Here is an 18,447-nt window from a genome sequence, read left to right as displayed (position 1 = left end):
AATTACCGAACTATCAGTTTAATAAGTCACAGCTGCAAAATACTAACACGAATTCTTTACAGACGAATGGAAAAACTGATAGAAGCCGACCTCGGGGAAGATCAGTTTGGATTCCGTAGAAATGTTGGAACACGTGAGGCAATACTGACCCTACGACTTATCTTAGAAAATGGATTAAGGAAAGGCAAACCTACATTTCTAGCATTTGTAGACTTAGAGAAAGCTTCTGACAATGTTGACTGGAATACTCTCTTTCAAATTCTAAAAGTGGCAGGGGTAAAATACAGGGAGCGAAAGGCTATTTACAATTTGTACATAAACCAGATGGCAGTTATAAGAGTCGAGGGGCATGAAAGGGAAGCAGTGGTTGGGAAGGGAGTGAGACAGGGCTGCAGCCTCTCCCCGATGTTATTCAATCTGTATGTTGAGCAAGCAGTAAAGGAAACAAAAGAAAAATTTGGAGTAGGTATTAAAGTCCAGGGAGAAGAAATAAAAACTTTGAGGTTCGCCGATGACATTGTAATTCTGTCAGAGAGAGCAAAGGACTTGGAAGAGCAGTTGAACGGAATGGACAGTGTCTTGAAAGGAGAGTATAAGATGAACATCAACAAAAGCAAAATGAGGATAATGGAATGTAGTCGAATTAAGTTGGGTGATGCTGAGGAAATTAGATCAGGAAATGAGACACTTAAAGTACTAAAGGAGTTTTGCTATTTGGGGAGCAAAATAACTGATGATGGTCGAAGTAGAGAGGATATAAAATGTAGACTGGCAATGGCAAGGAAAGCATTTCTGAAGAAGAAAAATTTGTTAACATCGAGTATAGATTTAAGTGTCAGGAAGTCGTTTCTGAAAGTATTTGTATGGAGTGTAGCCATGTATGAAAGTGAAACGTGGACGATAAATAGTTTAGACAAGAAGAGAATAGAAGCTTTCGAAATGTGGTGCTACAGAAGAATGCTGAAGATTAGATGGGTAGATCACATAACTAATGAGGAGGTATTGAATAGAATTGGAGAGAAGAGGAGCTTGTGGCACAACTTGACTAGAAGAAGGGATCGGTTGGTAGGACATATTCTGAGACATCGAGGGATCACCAATTTAGTATTGGAGGGCAGCATGGAGGGTAAAAATCATAGAGGGAGACCAAGAGATGAATACACTAAGCAGATTCAGATGGATGTTGGCTGCAGTAGGTGCTGGGGGATGAAGAAGCTTGTGCAGGATAGAGTAGCATGGAGAGCTGCATCATACCAGTCTCAGGACTGAAGACCACCACCACCACCACCACCACCACCACAACAACAACAACAACATACAGCAGTGCAGCTACAGTGGAATTAGTGAAGTTTTACAAACATCTTAGAGTGGAAGGGGAAACCTCAGATATAACTGTGTTTTCATGGACAGATAACAGTACAAGTCACTTATCAGCAAGGTTAAATCACTAAAATCTGGCCGAAAGAGGGACTGCAACAACTACAAGTTTTTGAAGAGACATGAGAGTTTGAGTTGACTGGAATAATGAAATTAATACAACTTGTTACTGAAGAAAGCGAAATTAAGTACTATGTTTATGATGAAGAACTGTACGATATTCTGCAGGATGCTCATGTAATGACTCGTCATGGAGGATGTAATGAATGATAAAATGGTTAAAATAAAAATACTGCAATATAACATTTAGAGATGTCTTGATATATCTTAGCTTATGTGAGCCTTACTTACAAAAACCAAAATGTCACAAGAAAGCAACAATAGTGAAGCCCATGCTGTTTAAAGAATTAAACTCCAGGTGTCAAGTTAATCTCGTTGACTTACAATCACAACCAGATGGAGACAATAAATTCATAATTTATCAGGACATCTTACCAAATTCATTGTCCTCAGGCCACCAACGTCCAAACAGCTGATGAGGTATGCGATAACATTATGATGAGGTATGCGATAACATTATTGACATTTTTACATTGTTAGGTACCTCTCAGTGTTGCAGGCAGACAATGGTTGAGAGTTTGTTAACAAAATAATGAGCACCCCAAATTTAATAATGTGCATCGTAAATCTTGACACAGCTAGAGCCACTGCAGTGTAGAGTGAGCAACTCAAGACCTAGAAGATATGCTGACTACATGGATATAAGAACACAACAGTGCAGAGGGGAGCCATGCACTAAGGTTTGTACAGTTAATGAAGAACAGTGCTGTATGTACATTTTGGAATTAAAGGTCCTCATACAGAGTGATGTTTTAATACCTTCAGAACATGGTTCGTCTTCCTCAAGTTTACCTCCTGAAACACTGGCGGACAGTCACTCTGAAGGCGACTTTGAAAATATAATTAATCAAGTGAAAGTTTGCAGTGACAAAGGAAGTGAAAAGTTGCAGGGTAATGAACATAGTAAATTAAAGATCACAGTAATTCTCCAGTGCAAGACGATAACACACCAACAGGAACAGCAGTTGAGAATAGAGGGAAGCATGTTCCAGACAACAATGAATACTGCCTGACTAGTTTAGACAAGTCAACTCATCCTATTTTTTAAAAAAGTAAAAATGAGGCATACAAGTGCTTCTGCAATAAACAAATTTTATATGACTACATTTTCAAATTGTAGCTCAAAATATACAACTTTTGAAATATGTCCATGTTTTGTTACTGCAACCATAGTGCACAGTCCTACCTCTTGGCAACATAGGTATACCTTCATTAGTAATGATTTACTGTCCCTAGTGAATGTGTTTTGTTTGGCAAAACTGGACTCAATAACCCACTTTCACAAAAAGGATATGCGAACGCACACCTTCACCAGTGATGGAACACCTTCCCTGAAACTTCCACTTCCACTCTAACACAACCACGTGATAAGTAAACTTCCATTATCTTCTATCCTTCCTGATGCTGCAGTGTTAATGGTTGGTGGTATATTTAGCCAACCTTCACTTGCCAATGATTGTTTTCTCAATTATGGAACCCAAAATGCACATACATCTGTTATGCTGCTGTTGTAGCCACACATCAATAGTTTCAACTGCTGCTTCACACTTTTTTTTTTTTACCACTAGAACAGATACAAATTGTTTTGAAGATTTATATTTTTAAAAATTCAATTTATTCCCCAGCTTAACATACAACATGATTACAATTTTCCTGTAATCATAAGTATGTTTTATTGCTTCTATGAGGATGTGTTAAAACTAATGCCTTTCTATGTGTAAACTCTTGAAGATTTTTAAATAAAACAAATGCTGTTAACATTCAACATCTTTATTGTCCATGTCTACATATTTATTTTTCGACATAGTCACCCTGGTGACAAACACATTTCTCCCAATGAAATACAGTTTGTTGATAGTATCACCGTAGAATGTTTGACTTTGTCGACTTACCCCTCACCCCTGCTCACACCACTTCACTGCTATCAACACGAAGTCCTCGATGTTCTTTAAGTTTTGGAAACAGGTGAAAATCGGATGGGGCCAAATCGGGACTATGTGGAAGATAACCAATGACAGTGACTAAATGGGATGGATTGCTGCAAATGTTGTACCACTTGCGTGTGTTCTGGCATTGTCATGCTAAAGGAGAGGGTGCTCTACATGTCGAACAACTCTTCGAATCTGAAGTTCGTTTACAGCAAACTACTTTTCATGCACTGACATTGTTGTTACATTACATACCGCCATGTTATGCACTACACTTCAGAGCCCTCTAGCGATAGCGACTACAAATATATCTGTGAAAGAGGCTACAAACATGTCAACATGAAGAATAAAGATGTAGAATATCAATAACAGTTGTTTCATTTGAAAAGTTTCAAAGGGTTTTCTCATAAAATATTTGAAGGCATTACTTTTCAGCACACCCTTATATCTTCTTATCAAGTGGAACTGCTACATATTTTCATATTAATGTTGTGATCTCCCCATATATAACATTTGTAACCAGATAGATAAAAAATCTACTCCCCAAGTGGTTGCAAGAGAACATACATATAAAAAAAGGTTTTATTTATTCAAGCTTTTGGATTCCATGGCTCCTTCTTCCAGCAAAAGGCTGAAGGGGAAGGAAGAGGGGTGAAGGGAAAGGGACTGGAGAGGTTTAGGAAAAGGAGTAGAGTTAGGAAAAGACACCCAGAACCCACGTCAGGGGAGATTACCAGACGGGATGAGAAGCAAAGACCGATTGTTGGGGACTGCACCAGATGAAATCTGAAAACCTGAGATCTTAAAGGTGGCAGACAGGGTAATATGCTAGGCAGAGATTACTGCTAAAACACTGGGCATGGGTTAATAGGAGTGCAAAGAAGTTAATAGTAATGAGAACCTAAGTAATTATATGTAACGGAGGTGGGAGGGGGGTGGGGGGTCAGGGAAAAGCACAGAAATCAGAAAATGAAAGGTTTAGAAAATTAAAATACAGTGAAGAAAGGATTAGTTACTGTGAATAAATGCTGAGACAGAAGAAATTAATGTACATTAAGGCCAGGTGGGTGGCGAGAAGCAAAGAAAAAGCTGTAGCGCTAGTTCCCATCTGCGGTGTTCTGAGAAACCAGTGTCTGGGAGAGGTATCCAGATGGCGCGTGTGGTGAGACAGGTGCTGAGGTCACGAGTGACTCTTGCTGTAGAGCATGCTCTGCAACTGAATATTGTGTGTTGCCGGTATGCACCCTCTGCCTATGCCCATTTAGTCTAACTGATAACTTGGTGGTAGTCATGCCGATGTAAAAGGCCAAACAGTGTTTATATAATAGATGGTATACGACATATTGTTTCACAAGTGACTCTCCCTTTGATAGTGTATGTTTTGCCAGTTGCAGGGCTGGTATAGGTGGTTGTTGGAAGGTGTTTAAGGCAAGTCTTGTAGCAGGGACAGTCACAGGGGAAGGAGACATAGGATAGGGAGATGGGTGCAGAAGGAGCATAGGCTCTGACAAGGACATTGTGGAGATTGGGAGAGTGACAAGAAGGTATTCTAGGTGTGATGGGCATACTCTCATACAGAAGGGATCTCATTCCAGGGCATGATTTTAGGAAGTCATAGTCTTGTCAAAATAGGTGATTAATACATTCAAGAGCAGGATAATATTTAGTGACAAGTGATGTGCTCCAAAGATATTTTATGGAGGGATAATAAGTACTAGGACTGGATGTGATGGCCTGGGAAATCTGTTTCTGAACTAGGCTGTTGAGGCAATTATGTCCAGTGAAGGCTGAGGTAAGAATGGTGGTGCATTGCTGTGAAGAGTCTGCATCCAAAACAATATGTTTACCTCGAATGCCAAAGTTGTGTGGTAGGGAACATTTGACATAGACTGGATGGCAGTTGTCAAAATGTGAGTACTGTTGATTGTTGGTAGATTTAATGTGAACAGAAGTGTATACTGGGCCTTCAGTGAGAATGAGATCAACATCAAGGAAAGTGGCATGGGATTTAGAATAGGATCATGTGAAATTTAATTGGGATAAGATATTTAGAGATTCCAGGAAAAGGTCAGGCTCATCATGAGTCCATATGGCAAAGATGTCACCTACGTATCTAAACGAAACCAGGGGCTGAGGGCTTCTGGATCCCAGGAAAGCCCACTCCATGCGACCTATGAAAAGGTTGTTGTATATCTGCCCCTCAAAGGTGAAGTAATCGGTGGTAAGTGTAAAAATGATTAAGGCAAGCAGGAAGGATTTCATAGGTTTAAGAGTTAGATGGGCATTGACTGAGGAAATGTTCAGCAGCAGACAAGACCTTGTACTTGGGGGTATATTGGTATAGAGGGAGTTGACATCAGTGGTGACAAGCAAGGTATGTGGTGGGAGTGAGACTGGCACAGATTCCAGACAATCTAGGAAATGATTGGTGTCCTTAATCTAAGAGGTAAGTGTAAGTACTATGGGTTGCAGGCACCAATTAACTAAGGCAAATAAATGTTCAGTGGGTGCTTTGAAGCCAGCTGCTATAGGAAAGCCAGGATGATGGGGTCCGTGGATCTTAGGAAGAAGGTAAAAGGTGGGAGTGCATGGTTTGGGTAGGTAAGAAATTATATGGATTGAGATGTTAGTTCTTGTGAGGTGCCAGAGGTTTTAAGGACGGAGTGTAGGTCAATTCGAATTACAGGGATAGGATTTTGATGGCAGATGCTGTGTGCAAAGTGTCACACACCTCACTTACACCTTCACTAACATTCTCCTGTCGGTCAAGTACCTTATTGGTACAGATCCTTTGTTTGCTGGGAGGATAATGATGCAGTCATCAGCTTTTAGGGACCACATAACCTGGAATTATACAGAGTACAGGTTAGGATCATGTTGTAAGGCCCTGAGGAAGGATTGTGAATCAGTACTGAATTGAACGAATTCTTGGAAGGCTTGTAGGGATGATTTTGAGGTAGTAGTGGTGGATCTAGTTGGGATTGTGGTTGGAACTGTTCAAGGAGGGTTCAATATTAGGCTTGTTGTTGGAAAGGTTTTGGAACTGGGCTGAAAAGCGATATTCCCAGTTGATTTTATGTGTGAAGGAAAGCAGGTGATTCACCAAACCAGGATGATTAAATGCAGGTTAGGGCTGAAAGTGAGACCCTTGGATAATACAGGTAATTCAGGAAGGGCAGATAACTGCAGGATTTTGTAGAAGGAGAGAAGTCTGATGGAGTGGAAATTCAGGGTGTATACGTGGACAAGGAAAAAAAATTCCCGGATTTCCCGGTTAAAAATACACTTTCTCCCGGGTGAAAATACACTTTTTTCCGCGTTAAGTGACAGTATCCTTTTCCTCAGAACTGTAAAACTTATGAGTTTATCGATATTGCAACGCGCTTTTGTAAACCAGTCGTAGCTCAGTTTATCGAGATTGCAAAGCGCTTTTGTAAGCCAGTCATAGCTCATGTCACGTGATCTCGCAGCCGATACAGCGGATATTCAAAGCATAGGACACGTGATGTAGTCAGCCAATAGCATTATCACTGTTAAGTGGTGCATACCACAAATAGGAAAAGTTAATGGTTTAAATTAATATACATAGTGTTGCTACAAGAAAAGCAAAGCTTCCACATACAATATTGATATCAACAATTAATAAGCTGCAAGAGAAGCTGAACTTTCACATACAACATTGATCTTCTTTGCGCGTGTTACACTTCACGATACATCACACAAATATGCCAGTGAAATTTTTAATAACGACATAAATGTCTGATCTTCGGGGCTCGATTTTTAAATGAGAGCCAAATGCTCTGTGAATACAGAAATTCATCGCACATAGTTCATTTTGCGTAAAATGAAATTTACTTTTAAAGGACTGGTTTTCAATCAATTATTCGCAACATTTTCCCCGTGACCTGCTAGAAAGAGGTTCGTTTCAGCAGTTGCCAGAGAGCGCCAGATAACAGGCATCACAGCGCCTGCGCAGCTACGATGACACAAGAAGTCCGTATGTTCATACGTGTAAAACATTAAAAGATCTTACGTTATTTCATTTAAAAAAAAAAAAAAAAAAAAAAAACAAGACATCAGAGGATATTCCAAGATCATCGGAACTTCATGAACTATAATAACGTGCATTTTCGGTTTAACTATAATAACGTGCATTTTCTGTTTAAACTGCACAGTCGTACGTCCAGATTCCGCTGTAAATTTTCTTGGTGTACCAGTACTGTATTATTTCATTTTTGGTTCTTTATTATGGCATATGCCATACTTGAAAGAAGACTAAAACCTGCTGTTTTGAAATGCAGAGAACAGTTGAAACTAGCCAATAGTGTGGAATTAAACATTTTGTTACAAATAAATTGACTGCATCAGCGGAAAAGATTAATAAAAACCACATTTCTTTAGCAAACCGACAAGATTAACTTCACTGTTCTGCAAGGCGATTAATGCTTGACTGAAATTGCCGCCCGGGGCAGATATCCCAATTTGCTCCCAGTGAATATGGCAGCTTGGGCACGACAGTAAAATTTTTCTGAGTAGCATCTTGCTGCTACTGCTTATACAGCTAACAGCCACACTTTTGTAGCCAGAAGTGGGAGAAGGTACTACAAATGCTCGACTCAACTGCGCATGCGCATGGGCCTGCACGCAACTGCTCACACGAATCTAATGTAAACAGTTGTGACGTCACCCTCATCGGAGGCAATTTCGCATTTCCTTTCCAACTTAAGTTTTATTTTAATTTTTTTCTCTTGTTCTTGTTTTATTGCTGCAGTGTTATTCTGCAGTAGCGGGATACAGTAATATCCTTTGTTTGAATATTATTTCTTACCAGTCAAAATAACAAAAATTTAACTGAAAACTAAAACAAAAAAATCCCGGAATTCTAAAAAATTCCTGGGTTTTTCCCGGTTTTCTCCTGGATGAAAAAATTCCCGGGTTTTTCCCAGATCTCCCGGTTGTCCAGGGTCATATACACCCTGAAATTGGCACTTGAGTCATACAGGTTACAGATTCGCTAGGTAAGTTCAAGGGACTGCTGTACTTGAAACTGTGAACGAGACACTTTGAATGTTAGGCCTTTTGGAGTAGCTCCAAGGGACAAGCAGGTTTCAAAAACAGAATGTGGGATGTTAGTTTTGATAGTGCAGAAGCATGTTTTAGAAGGGAACAGATGTAAAATGTGGTGGGATTCATCATGGGAAGAGAGGACAGTTTGGAGTGTTAGAAATGGTGGGACTGGCAAAAAAGAGAAGCAGAGGATGGAGAAAGATAGAAAAATAGAAGAAAAGCAAGGAAAAAATTCAGAAAAACCAGAAAAATTAGACCAAAAATCATGTGAACAGACGGTGTTTAAAAAGAAGTAATGAGTGGGTGAAAATTTCTCACCATAAAAGGTCTCTGAATCATTTTAAAAAATGATTGGAAACAAAAAAAAAAAAAAAAAAAAAAAATCAACAGTGAAATACATGAAAACAGACAATGTTTTAAAAACAGGACAAACAGACAAAGTCAAAGGAAAAAATGTAACATACTTCGCTTGGCAAATAAATTAATGTCAATGAGAACAGTTTGGCGAAAAACAATTCCACAACAATATGAAAGAATTATGTGCAAAAAGGTAAGTGGAGACTGGGAGAGAAAATAATCGTAAATTTGCAAATAAATCGGCGAGAGACAATCAGGAGAAGACCCTGCAGTGTAGTGAACCGTAAGAAAATCGTTATGGGCAAATTCATAAATAACAATGAAACTGTTATATGCAAATACATAAAAGACAATGGACCCATCTATATGCATGAAAATCACAACTAGAAAAGATGTAGGGGCAATGTGTTGATTAATCTGGTTGGTACAGATAAATACATGAAGAGACTAGCACAGAAGGTCGAAAACAGACAACAGTTTGATCAAGACAGAAGACAGCAAAGACTGTCAAGAGTGTTATATAAGATGGAATGACGGCCACATGGGCTAATGTAACTATGAAAATAATCAGTTTTTGACAATATAATGAAATTTGACAGATAAAAAATCTAGTCACCAAGTGGTGGCAGGAGCACACACGCAACAAAAGACTACTTATGCAAGCTTTCAGAGCCAGTGGCTCCCTCTTCTGGCAGAAGAGTTGAAGGTGAAGGAAGAGGGGTACGGGAAAAGGACTGGAGAGGTCTAGGAAAAGGGGTAGATTTAGGAAAATAGCACTTTGCAATCCAATTCCAAAACCTTTCCAACAGCAAGCCTAATACTGAACCCTTCTTGAACTGTTCTGAACACAATCCCAATTTGATCTACCATCATACCTCACAAAATCATCCCTCACAAGCCTTCCACGAATTCTTCATATCCAGCACTGTCTCACAACCATTCCTCAGGGTCCTACAACATGACCCTAACCTGTCTTCTACAGAATCCAGACTCTGTTTTCCTTGAAAGCTGATGACTTGATCATTATGCTTCCAGCAGACAAAGGACCTATCGCAGTGGTACCTGACTGACAAGAGTATGTTAGTGAAGATGTACACCAGCTGTCTGACACCTCTATACAGCATCTGCCATCAGGATCTCATCCCAGTGAATCAAACTGACTGCACTTCCTCCTTGAAACCTCTGGTGCCTCACAAGGACAACTATCTCAATCCATAGAACTTCTTACCAACCCAAACCACATGTCCTCAACTTTTACCTTCTTCCTAAGATCCACGAATCCAACCATTCTGGCCTTCCTATAGTTGCTGGCTTCAAAGCATCTACTGAAAGTATATCTGTCTTAGCTGATCAGCACCAGCAAACCAATATACAAAATCTTTCCTCCTATATTAAGATACCAATCATATCCTAGATTATCTGAAATCTGTGCCAGTGTCACTCCCACCATACACCTTGCTTGTCGCCACTGGTGTCACCTTCCTCTACACCAATATCCCCCCCCCCCCCCTCCACATACGCGGTCTGTCTGCTGCGGAACAAACCTCAGCCAATGCCCATCTGATTCCAAACTTATGACATCCTTCTGCTCACCTTAATCAACTTTATACTTACCATTAATTACTTCACCTCTGAGGGGCAGATATACAAACAGCTCAGGGGTATGGCCATGGGAACTGGGATGGCTTCTTCCTATGGCAAACTTTTCTTGGGTCGCATGGAGGGGGCTTTCCTGGGATCCAGACGTATTCAGCCCCTGGTTTGGTTTAGATACATTGGTGACATCTTTGCCATATTGACACCATGGGAACCATAAGCATTCAGCCCCTGGTCTGGTTTAGGTACATTGATGACATCTTTGCCGTATATAATCATGGTGAGCCTGACCAGTTAAAATTCCTGGACTCTCTAAATATCTTCTCCCAATTGAATTTCACAAGGTCCTATTCTAAATCTCATGCCACTTTCCTTGATATTGATCTCATTCTCACTGAAGCCCAGCTACACACTTCTGTCCACATTAAACCTACTAACAATCAACAGTACTCACATTCTGACAACTGCCATCCAGTCTATGTCAAATGTTCCCTTCCAAACAGCTTTGGCATTCGAGGTAAACATATTTTTCTTTTTTTGATGCAGACTCTTCACAGCAATGCACCACCATTCTCACCTCAGCCTTCACTGGACATAATTACCCCAACAGCCTACTTCAGAAGCAGATTTCCCAGGCCATCACATCCAATCCTGGTACTTCTGATCCCTCCATGAAAATAGCTTTGGAGCACACCACTTGTCACTCAGTATTAGCCCGCTCCTGAATGTATTAATCACCTATTTTGTCAAGGCCATAACTTCCTAAATCTTGCCCTGAAATGAGAACCACTCTGTCTGAGTGTTTGCCCACCACATCTAGAATAGCTTTTTGTAGCCTTCCCAATCTCCTCAATATCCTTGTCAGTCCCTATGCCCCTTCTGCATCCATCTCCTTACCCTATGGCTCCTACCCCTGTGACCACCCCGCTCCTAGAGTTGCCTTATGCACCCTCCAACTACCACAAATACCAGCCCTGTAACTGGCAAACCATATGCTGCCACAGGGAGAGCTCCTTGTGAAATTACTCATATCATACACCAGCTGTTATGTAAACACTGTTCAGCCTTTTACATTGGCATGACTACCACAAAGATGTCAGAATGAATGGGCATAGGCGGAAGGTGTATACTGGCAACACACAATAACCAGTCGCAGAGTATGCTCTACAACATGAGTCATGAACTCAGTGCCTGTTTCAGCAAACATGCCATCTGGATCCTTCCCCCACACACCAGTTTCTCAAGAGTTCCGCAGGTGGAAACTGGCACTACAACGCGTCTTTGGTTCTTGCCAGCCACCTGGTCTTAATGTATGTTAATTGCTTCTGTCTCAGCATTTCCTCACTTCAACTGCGCCTCTTAGTTTTAGTTTCCAACATCTTTCATTTTCTGACAAGTCGTTTTTCACCATTCCTCTCTCACCTCTGTCACATACGTTCACAGCTCTTCACTCCTATTAACTTGTTCACAATGTTTTAGCATTCCCTTCACTCCTAGTTTTGGCATTCCCTTCATTCCTCTTCTTTCCCCTTCAACCATTCTGTCAGAAGAAGGAGCCACTGGCTCTGAAAGCTTGCATAAGTAAAACCTTTTTTTATATGTGCGTTCTCCTGCCACCACTTGGTGAGTAGATTTTTTATATATTCAACTACAATATATTGTCAAAAATTTATTATCTTCATTATTACATTTGGTAAGGCACTGCTTGAATGCCGGCAAACAACTAAACTAAGACACAAAATAACAAAGATACTGGTGTTTTGTAAATACGCGTATTGACTTCTAACTGTTGTAGAAAGAGAACATCTATCATCACTGTTACAGTGGCTTTTCTCTTAAAGTCGCTGTCACAAAGTCCTTGGATGGGCGACTAAACTGGAATGACATGTTAAAGTCTCCTTCAATAATATCAATAAAGTCCCAGTCCAACTCATATGAAGGTTGAAGATTGAACTTCACTTGTCCACTGTGATCCACAGATAATTAAGACAGGATCACTTCATTTTTGCTTGAATAATCAGGGTTCTACTGAATTTTCTGATTTTGCCTAAACTCTGAATTGAAATGTAGTGGACTGAATTATTAAAATACAGGCCTCAATCTGACAGGTTTCATTGGGAAACTGTGTAAAGAGGCATGATTGTAAATATACAGGGTGTCCATAACAAAAGTTCCAATTTCAAAATGCCACAGAAACACAACCACTGTCCACAACGATATTAAATTTGAATGATGTTATTGATGCAGGGGGAAATGTCATTGGGAGGGGGTTAAAAAAAATAAGCAAGAGATGGTGCTTTAACCATCACACTATGCACACATGCACAGCAATAGATGTGCGGCACACAGATCGTACTGCATGCTGCTGGTAAAGCTCTTGACTGTGTGCTGGTAGCCCTGCATAGGCTCCAGACACTAAAGAGTATGAAAAAAGGCATTGGTCCAATGTCTGCAAGGGGTCTGAAGAAAATGATTACAAAATTCAAAAAGAAAGGTTCATCTGAAGTAGTTTTGAACACAGCTGAATTGAAGGCAAGCATTGTGTGCTGCATTCTGAACATGAATCCCAAGACACACTGATGTGTTGTGGAACATCGTCTTTCTTGATTTCAACTAGTGGCAGAAAACGCTTGACAGCATCTTGGACATGTCTTGTGCCAGTCTCACGGCAATTAGAAACTGATGAAGTTTTCCTTTTTATGTGATTTTTGGCCCCAGGACAATTAAAAACTGATGTGATTTTACTTGTTGTCTGGTTTCTGGCCTCAGGATGACTAAAAACTGATTTTTCCTGGTACAACCTTGCTGTGGTGGGCAGGCTTACCTAACCAACAAGGCCACAACCGCTAATTGCTGAATTTTTGCAGTCATGCACACTGAACAATACAGATACGGTAATGTGCAACTCAAAGCCTAGCTGTTGTATTGTGATTCATTTGTCATTGTAGCACAGCCCATTTACATTAAGACGCTTACAGCACCATCTATTGGTAAAATTTTGTTCCATAACATTTCCCCAGGCGTCAATAATATGCTGTTCAAATTTGATGTCATTCTGAGCAGCAGTTTTCTTTTTACAGCATTTTGAAACTGGAACTTTATTCATGGACACCCTGTAAATCACTCAAGTGGTCACTGGAAGAAAGTGCTTGTCCACAAGTGTGTAACTTGAGTTACTGTGTGTTATATGTTTGGTTAAATTCAAAGAAAGAACATAAACACAATGAGTCAAAATGAACTGTATAGTAGGGAGCACTACATGTGAAAAAATCTTGTCATTTGAAAACACAACAGACAGTGTGATCAGACTAACGCTTATTACACTGAGGGAAAGCACTATCTTCCTTCGACCCCTTCAATTTCTTATAGGGTAGAGTTTAAGCCAGTATGACTGCTTCTTCACATTGCTAGTGAGAAGATTCAAAATGACATTACTACTCACGAAAATAATGTTAACAGAGTTTATTTCTAAAAAGCATCAACAGTATTAGCCTGTAAACAAACAATAACATTTCAAAGCACATACCATGGAGACGTTTTGCTAAGGATCCACGAGCCTTGTCGAGTGGAGTATCACCATCCTTGTTTGCCAATGAAACAAGAGCACCACGCTGAACTAGATCTTGTGCAATTTCTTGGTAACCCCAAAAACATGCATAATGCAAAGGAGTATTTCCATGTTCGTTTGTGAAGTTCACATCTGCATTATTTCGTAATAACTGTAACAAACCAACACTACTGTTTTACAACATATTAACATTCTCAGAGTTAAAGCTGTATTTCAGTTAAATATTTACGGTGTCGTTCAGTAACATACTGCTTACAACTGCAAACAGAATAAAGCAGTCAATGAACACCAATCACTCTAAAGTGAAGGCGTTGAGGAGTGGAGAAGCTGAAAGCTCTAGCTCAGGTCTTGAACTTGCACTCCACTACAGAGCTCTGAACATATGGGTAATGGTTGTCTTTACTGATTCCACTGTTTGTATTCCATCCAAGATTTTCCATTATCATATTACAATAACTCAGTTATGAATAGAAGGATTGGTATGAACATCAAAGTGCGTCAGTAGGCATGGTCTCGTTGGAGATATAGTAAAGCCTACCTCCAATCAATGAAACACTTATTCAAGGCATTATATGGACAACATACAGCTCAAATTTCAATCTAAACCATGGCACTGCTTCATATTTTTCACAAACACAATGAATTAGCTTTCTAAAGAGGTTACATTCTAAAAGTATGTATCATCAGTGAGTTGGTTTAACTAGTGGTAAAGCAGGCTCTGTTCATGATAGAAACTTCTAAAATCAGTATAATTAAGAATGCTGAGAGGGCACATTTTGTGTAAACATAGGCAAAAGGAGGGACATTTTATTAACAGTAAATGGTATATGAGAATAACTGTTACAGCTGGTGCACAGATTTTCATCTAGAATAAAACTAATCAGTGCGGGAGATTCATACATAGCTAAATGCACCTGCATAGCACTTAAAGTATGTATGTAAAGATGGAACTGCAATCGCCAAGAGAACTGCACTGCTGGTGATGCTGGTGTGTTCTTACTAATTTCTTAAGATTTAAACTGTAGGTTGGCAACCTTCCAACTGAAAAACATAGTGAGTTCACAAAATAATTTAAGAATAAAGTCTAATCAAATACATCTTTTCAATCCATATTCTGAACAAGAACATTTCCTTACTGTGCAGGCAACAGTAACTTAGGCTATCTGGGAATCTTGTCACCTTTTCAATGTATATTTTTGTGTCAGTGTCAATGAGTGTTACATGTTCTTATATATTAACCACAATTAAGTAATGATTCATTTCACACAGATGATTTACAAACCATCTCTAGTTAATTGGTTCAAGTCCATCAATGCTTGTTATTTTCTTCAGACATTCCTTGCAATCTGTTGACATCTTGGCTTGTCAGATATTCTGGTAGATATCAGTGACATTCAGGCACGATATTTTGACAATGTGGTGACTTGTTATCTTCATCAGGTGCTACCTGTGACTGCTTGTTGAGTGTAACAGGTCCAGTATGTATACCTACATCTACATCTACATTTATACTCCGCAAACCACCCAATGGTGTGTGACGGAGGGCACTTTACGTGCCACTGTCATTACCTCCCTTTCCTGTTCCAGTCGCGTATGGTTCGCGGGAAGAATGACTGTCTGAAAGCCTCCGTGCGCGCTCTAATCTCTCTAATTTTACATTCGTGATCTCCTCGGGAGGTATAAGTAGGGGGAAGCAATATATTCGATACCTCATCCAGAAACGCACCCTCTCAAAACCTGGCGAGCAAGCTACACCGCGATGCAGAGCACCTCTCTTGCAGAGTCGGCCACTTGAGTTTGCTAAACATCTCCGCAACGCTATCACGGTTACCAAATAACCCTGTGACGAAACGCGCCGTCCTTCTTTGGATCTTCTCTATCTCCTCCGTCAACCCGATCTGGTAAGGATGACCACACTGATGAGCAATACTCAAGTATAGGTCGAACGAGTGTTTTGTAAACCACCTCCTTTGTTGATGGACTACATTTTCTAAGGACTCTCCAACTGAATCTCAACCTGGTACCCGCCTTACCAACAATTAATTTTATATGATCATTCCACTTCAAATCGTTCCATATGCATACTCCCAGATATTTTACAGAAGTAACTGCTACCAGTGTTTGTTCGGCTATCATATTATCATACAATAAAGGATCCTTCTTTCTATGTATTCGCAATACATTACATTTGTCTATGTTAAGGGTCAGTTGCCACTCCCTGCACAAAGTGCCTATCCGCTGCAGATCTTCCTGCATTTCGCTACAATTTTCTAATGCTGCAACTTCTCTATATACTACAGCATCATCCGCGAAAAGCCGCATGGAACTTCCGACACTATCTACTAGGTCATTTATATATATTGTGAAAAGCAATGGTCCCACAACACTCCACTGTGGCACGCCAGAGGTTACTTTAACGTCTATAGACATCTCTCCATTGATAACAACATCCTGTGTTCTGTTTGCTAAAAACTCTTCAATCCAGCTACACAGCTGGTCTGATATTCAGTAGGCTCTTACTTTGTTTATCAGGTGACAGTGTGGAACTGTGTCGAACGCGATCGCTGTTTCTGGAATCCATGTTGATTCCTACAGAGTAGATTCTGGGTTTCCAAAAACGACATGATATGTGAGCAAAAAACATGTTCCAAAATTCTACAACAGATCAACGTCAGAGATATAGTTCTATAGTTTTGCGCATCTGCTCGACGACCCTTCTTGAAGACTGGGACTACCTGTGCTCTTTTCCAATCATTTGGAACCTTCCGTTCCTCTAGAGACTTGCGGTACATGGCTGTTAAAAGGGGGGCAAGTTCTTTCGTGTACTCTGTGTAGAATCGAATTGGTATCCGTCAGGTCCAGTGGACTTTCCTCTGTTGAGTGATTCCAGTTGCTTTTCTATTCCTTGGACACTTATTTCGATGTCAGCCATTTTTTCATTTGGGCGAGGATTTAGAGAAGGAACTGCAGTGCAGTCTTCCTCTGCGAAACAGCTTTGGAAAAAGGTGTTCATTATTTCAGCTTTATGCCTGTCATCCTCTGTTTCAAGGCCATCATCATCCCGGAGTGCCTGGATATGCTGTTTCGAGCCACTTACTGATTTAACGTAAGACCAGAACTTCCTAGGATCTTCTGTCAAGTCGGTACATAGAATTTTACTTTCGAATTCACTGAACGCTTCACGCATAGCCCTCCTTACGCTAACTTTGACATCGTTTAGTTTCTGTTTGTCTGAGAGGTTTTGGCTGCGTTTAAACTTGAAGTGAAGCTCTCTTTGCTTTCGCAGTAGTTTCCTAACTTTGTTGTTGAACCATGGTGCGTTTTTCCCGTCCCTCACAATTTTATTTGGCACGTACCTGTCTAAAACGCATTTTACGATTGCCTTGAACTTTTTCCATAAGCACTCAACATTGTCAGTGTCGGAACAGAAATTTTCGTTTTGATCTGTAAGGTAGTCTGAAATCTGCCTTCTATTACTCTTGCTAAACAGATAAACCTTCCTCCCTTTTATTATATTCCTATTAACTTCCATATTCAGGGATGCTGCAACAGCCTTATGATCACTGATTCCCTGTTCTGCGTTTACAGAGTCGAAAAGTTCGGGTCTGTTATCAGTAGGTCCAAGATGTTATCTCCACGAGTCGGTTCTCTGTTTAATTGCTCGAGGTAATTTTCGGATAGTGCACTCAGTATAATGTCACTCGATGCTCTGTCCCTACCATATGTCCTAAACATCTGAGTGTCCCAGTCTATAGCTGGTAAATTGAAATCTCCACCTAAGACTATAACATGCTGAGAAAATTTATGCGAAATGTATTCCAAATTTTCTCTCAGTTGTTCTGCCACTAATGCTGCTGAGTCGGGAGGTCGGTAAAAGGAGCCAACTATTAACCTAGCTCGGTTGTTGAGTGTAACCTCCACCCATAATAATTCACAGGAACCATCCACTTCTACTTCACTACAGGATAAACTACCACTAACAGCGACAAACACGCCACCACCGGTTGCATGCAATCTATCCTTTCTAAACACTGTCTGTGCCTTTGTAAAAATTTCGGCAGAATTTATCTCTGGCTTCAGCCAGCTTTCTGTACCTATAACTATTTCAGCTTCGGTGCTTTCTATCAGCGCTTGAAGTTCCGGTACTTTACCAATACAGCTTCGACAGTTTACAATTACAATACCGATTGCTGCTTGGTCCCCGCATGTCCTGACTTTGCCCCGCACCCTTTGCGGCTGTTGCCCTTTCTGTACTTGCCCGAGGCCACCTAACCAAAAGAAACGCCCAGTCCACGCCACACAACCCGTGTAGCCGCTTGCTGCGTGTAGTGGACTCCTGACCGATCCAGCAGAACCCGAAACCCCACCACCCTATGGCGCAAGTCGAGGAATCTGCAGTCCACACGGTCGCAGAACCGTCTCAGCCTCTGATTC

General features: G+C 40.5%; 1 protein-coding gene across 1 annotated transcript in view; it reads right to left on the bottom strand.

Moving 5' to 3' along the window:
• Positions 1–18,447, bottom strand: part of LOC126187558 (integrin-linked protein kinase) — a 61,037-nt gene that overhangs the window by 34,255 nt on the left and 8,335 nt on the right. The window contains exon 3 of the mRNA XM_049928712.1: positions 13,972–14,164. Coding sequence (XP_049784669.1) covers positions 13,972–14,164 — 193 coding nt within the window. The remainder of the gene's footprint in view (positions 1–13,971; positions 14,165–18,447) is intronic.

The sequence above is a fragment of the Schistocerca cancellata genome, chromosome 5, assembly GCF_023864275.1.
Source record: "Schistocerca cancellata isolate TAMUIC-IGC-003103 chromosome 5, iqSchCanc2.1, whole genome shotgun sequence".
NCBI classification, from domain to species: Eukaryota; Metazoa; Arthropoda; class Insecta; order Orthoptera; family Acrididae; genus Schistocerca; species Schistocerca cancellata.
Note: the sequence above shows the minus strand (reverse complement) of the source record. Positions and strands in the feature narration are given on the sequence as shown.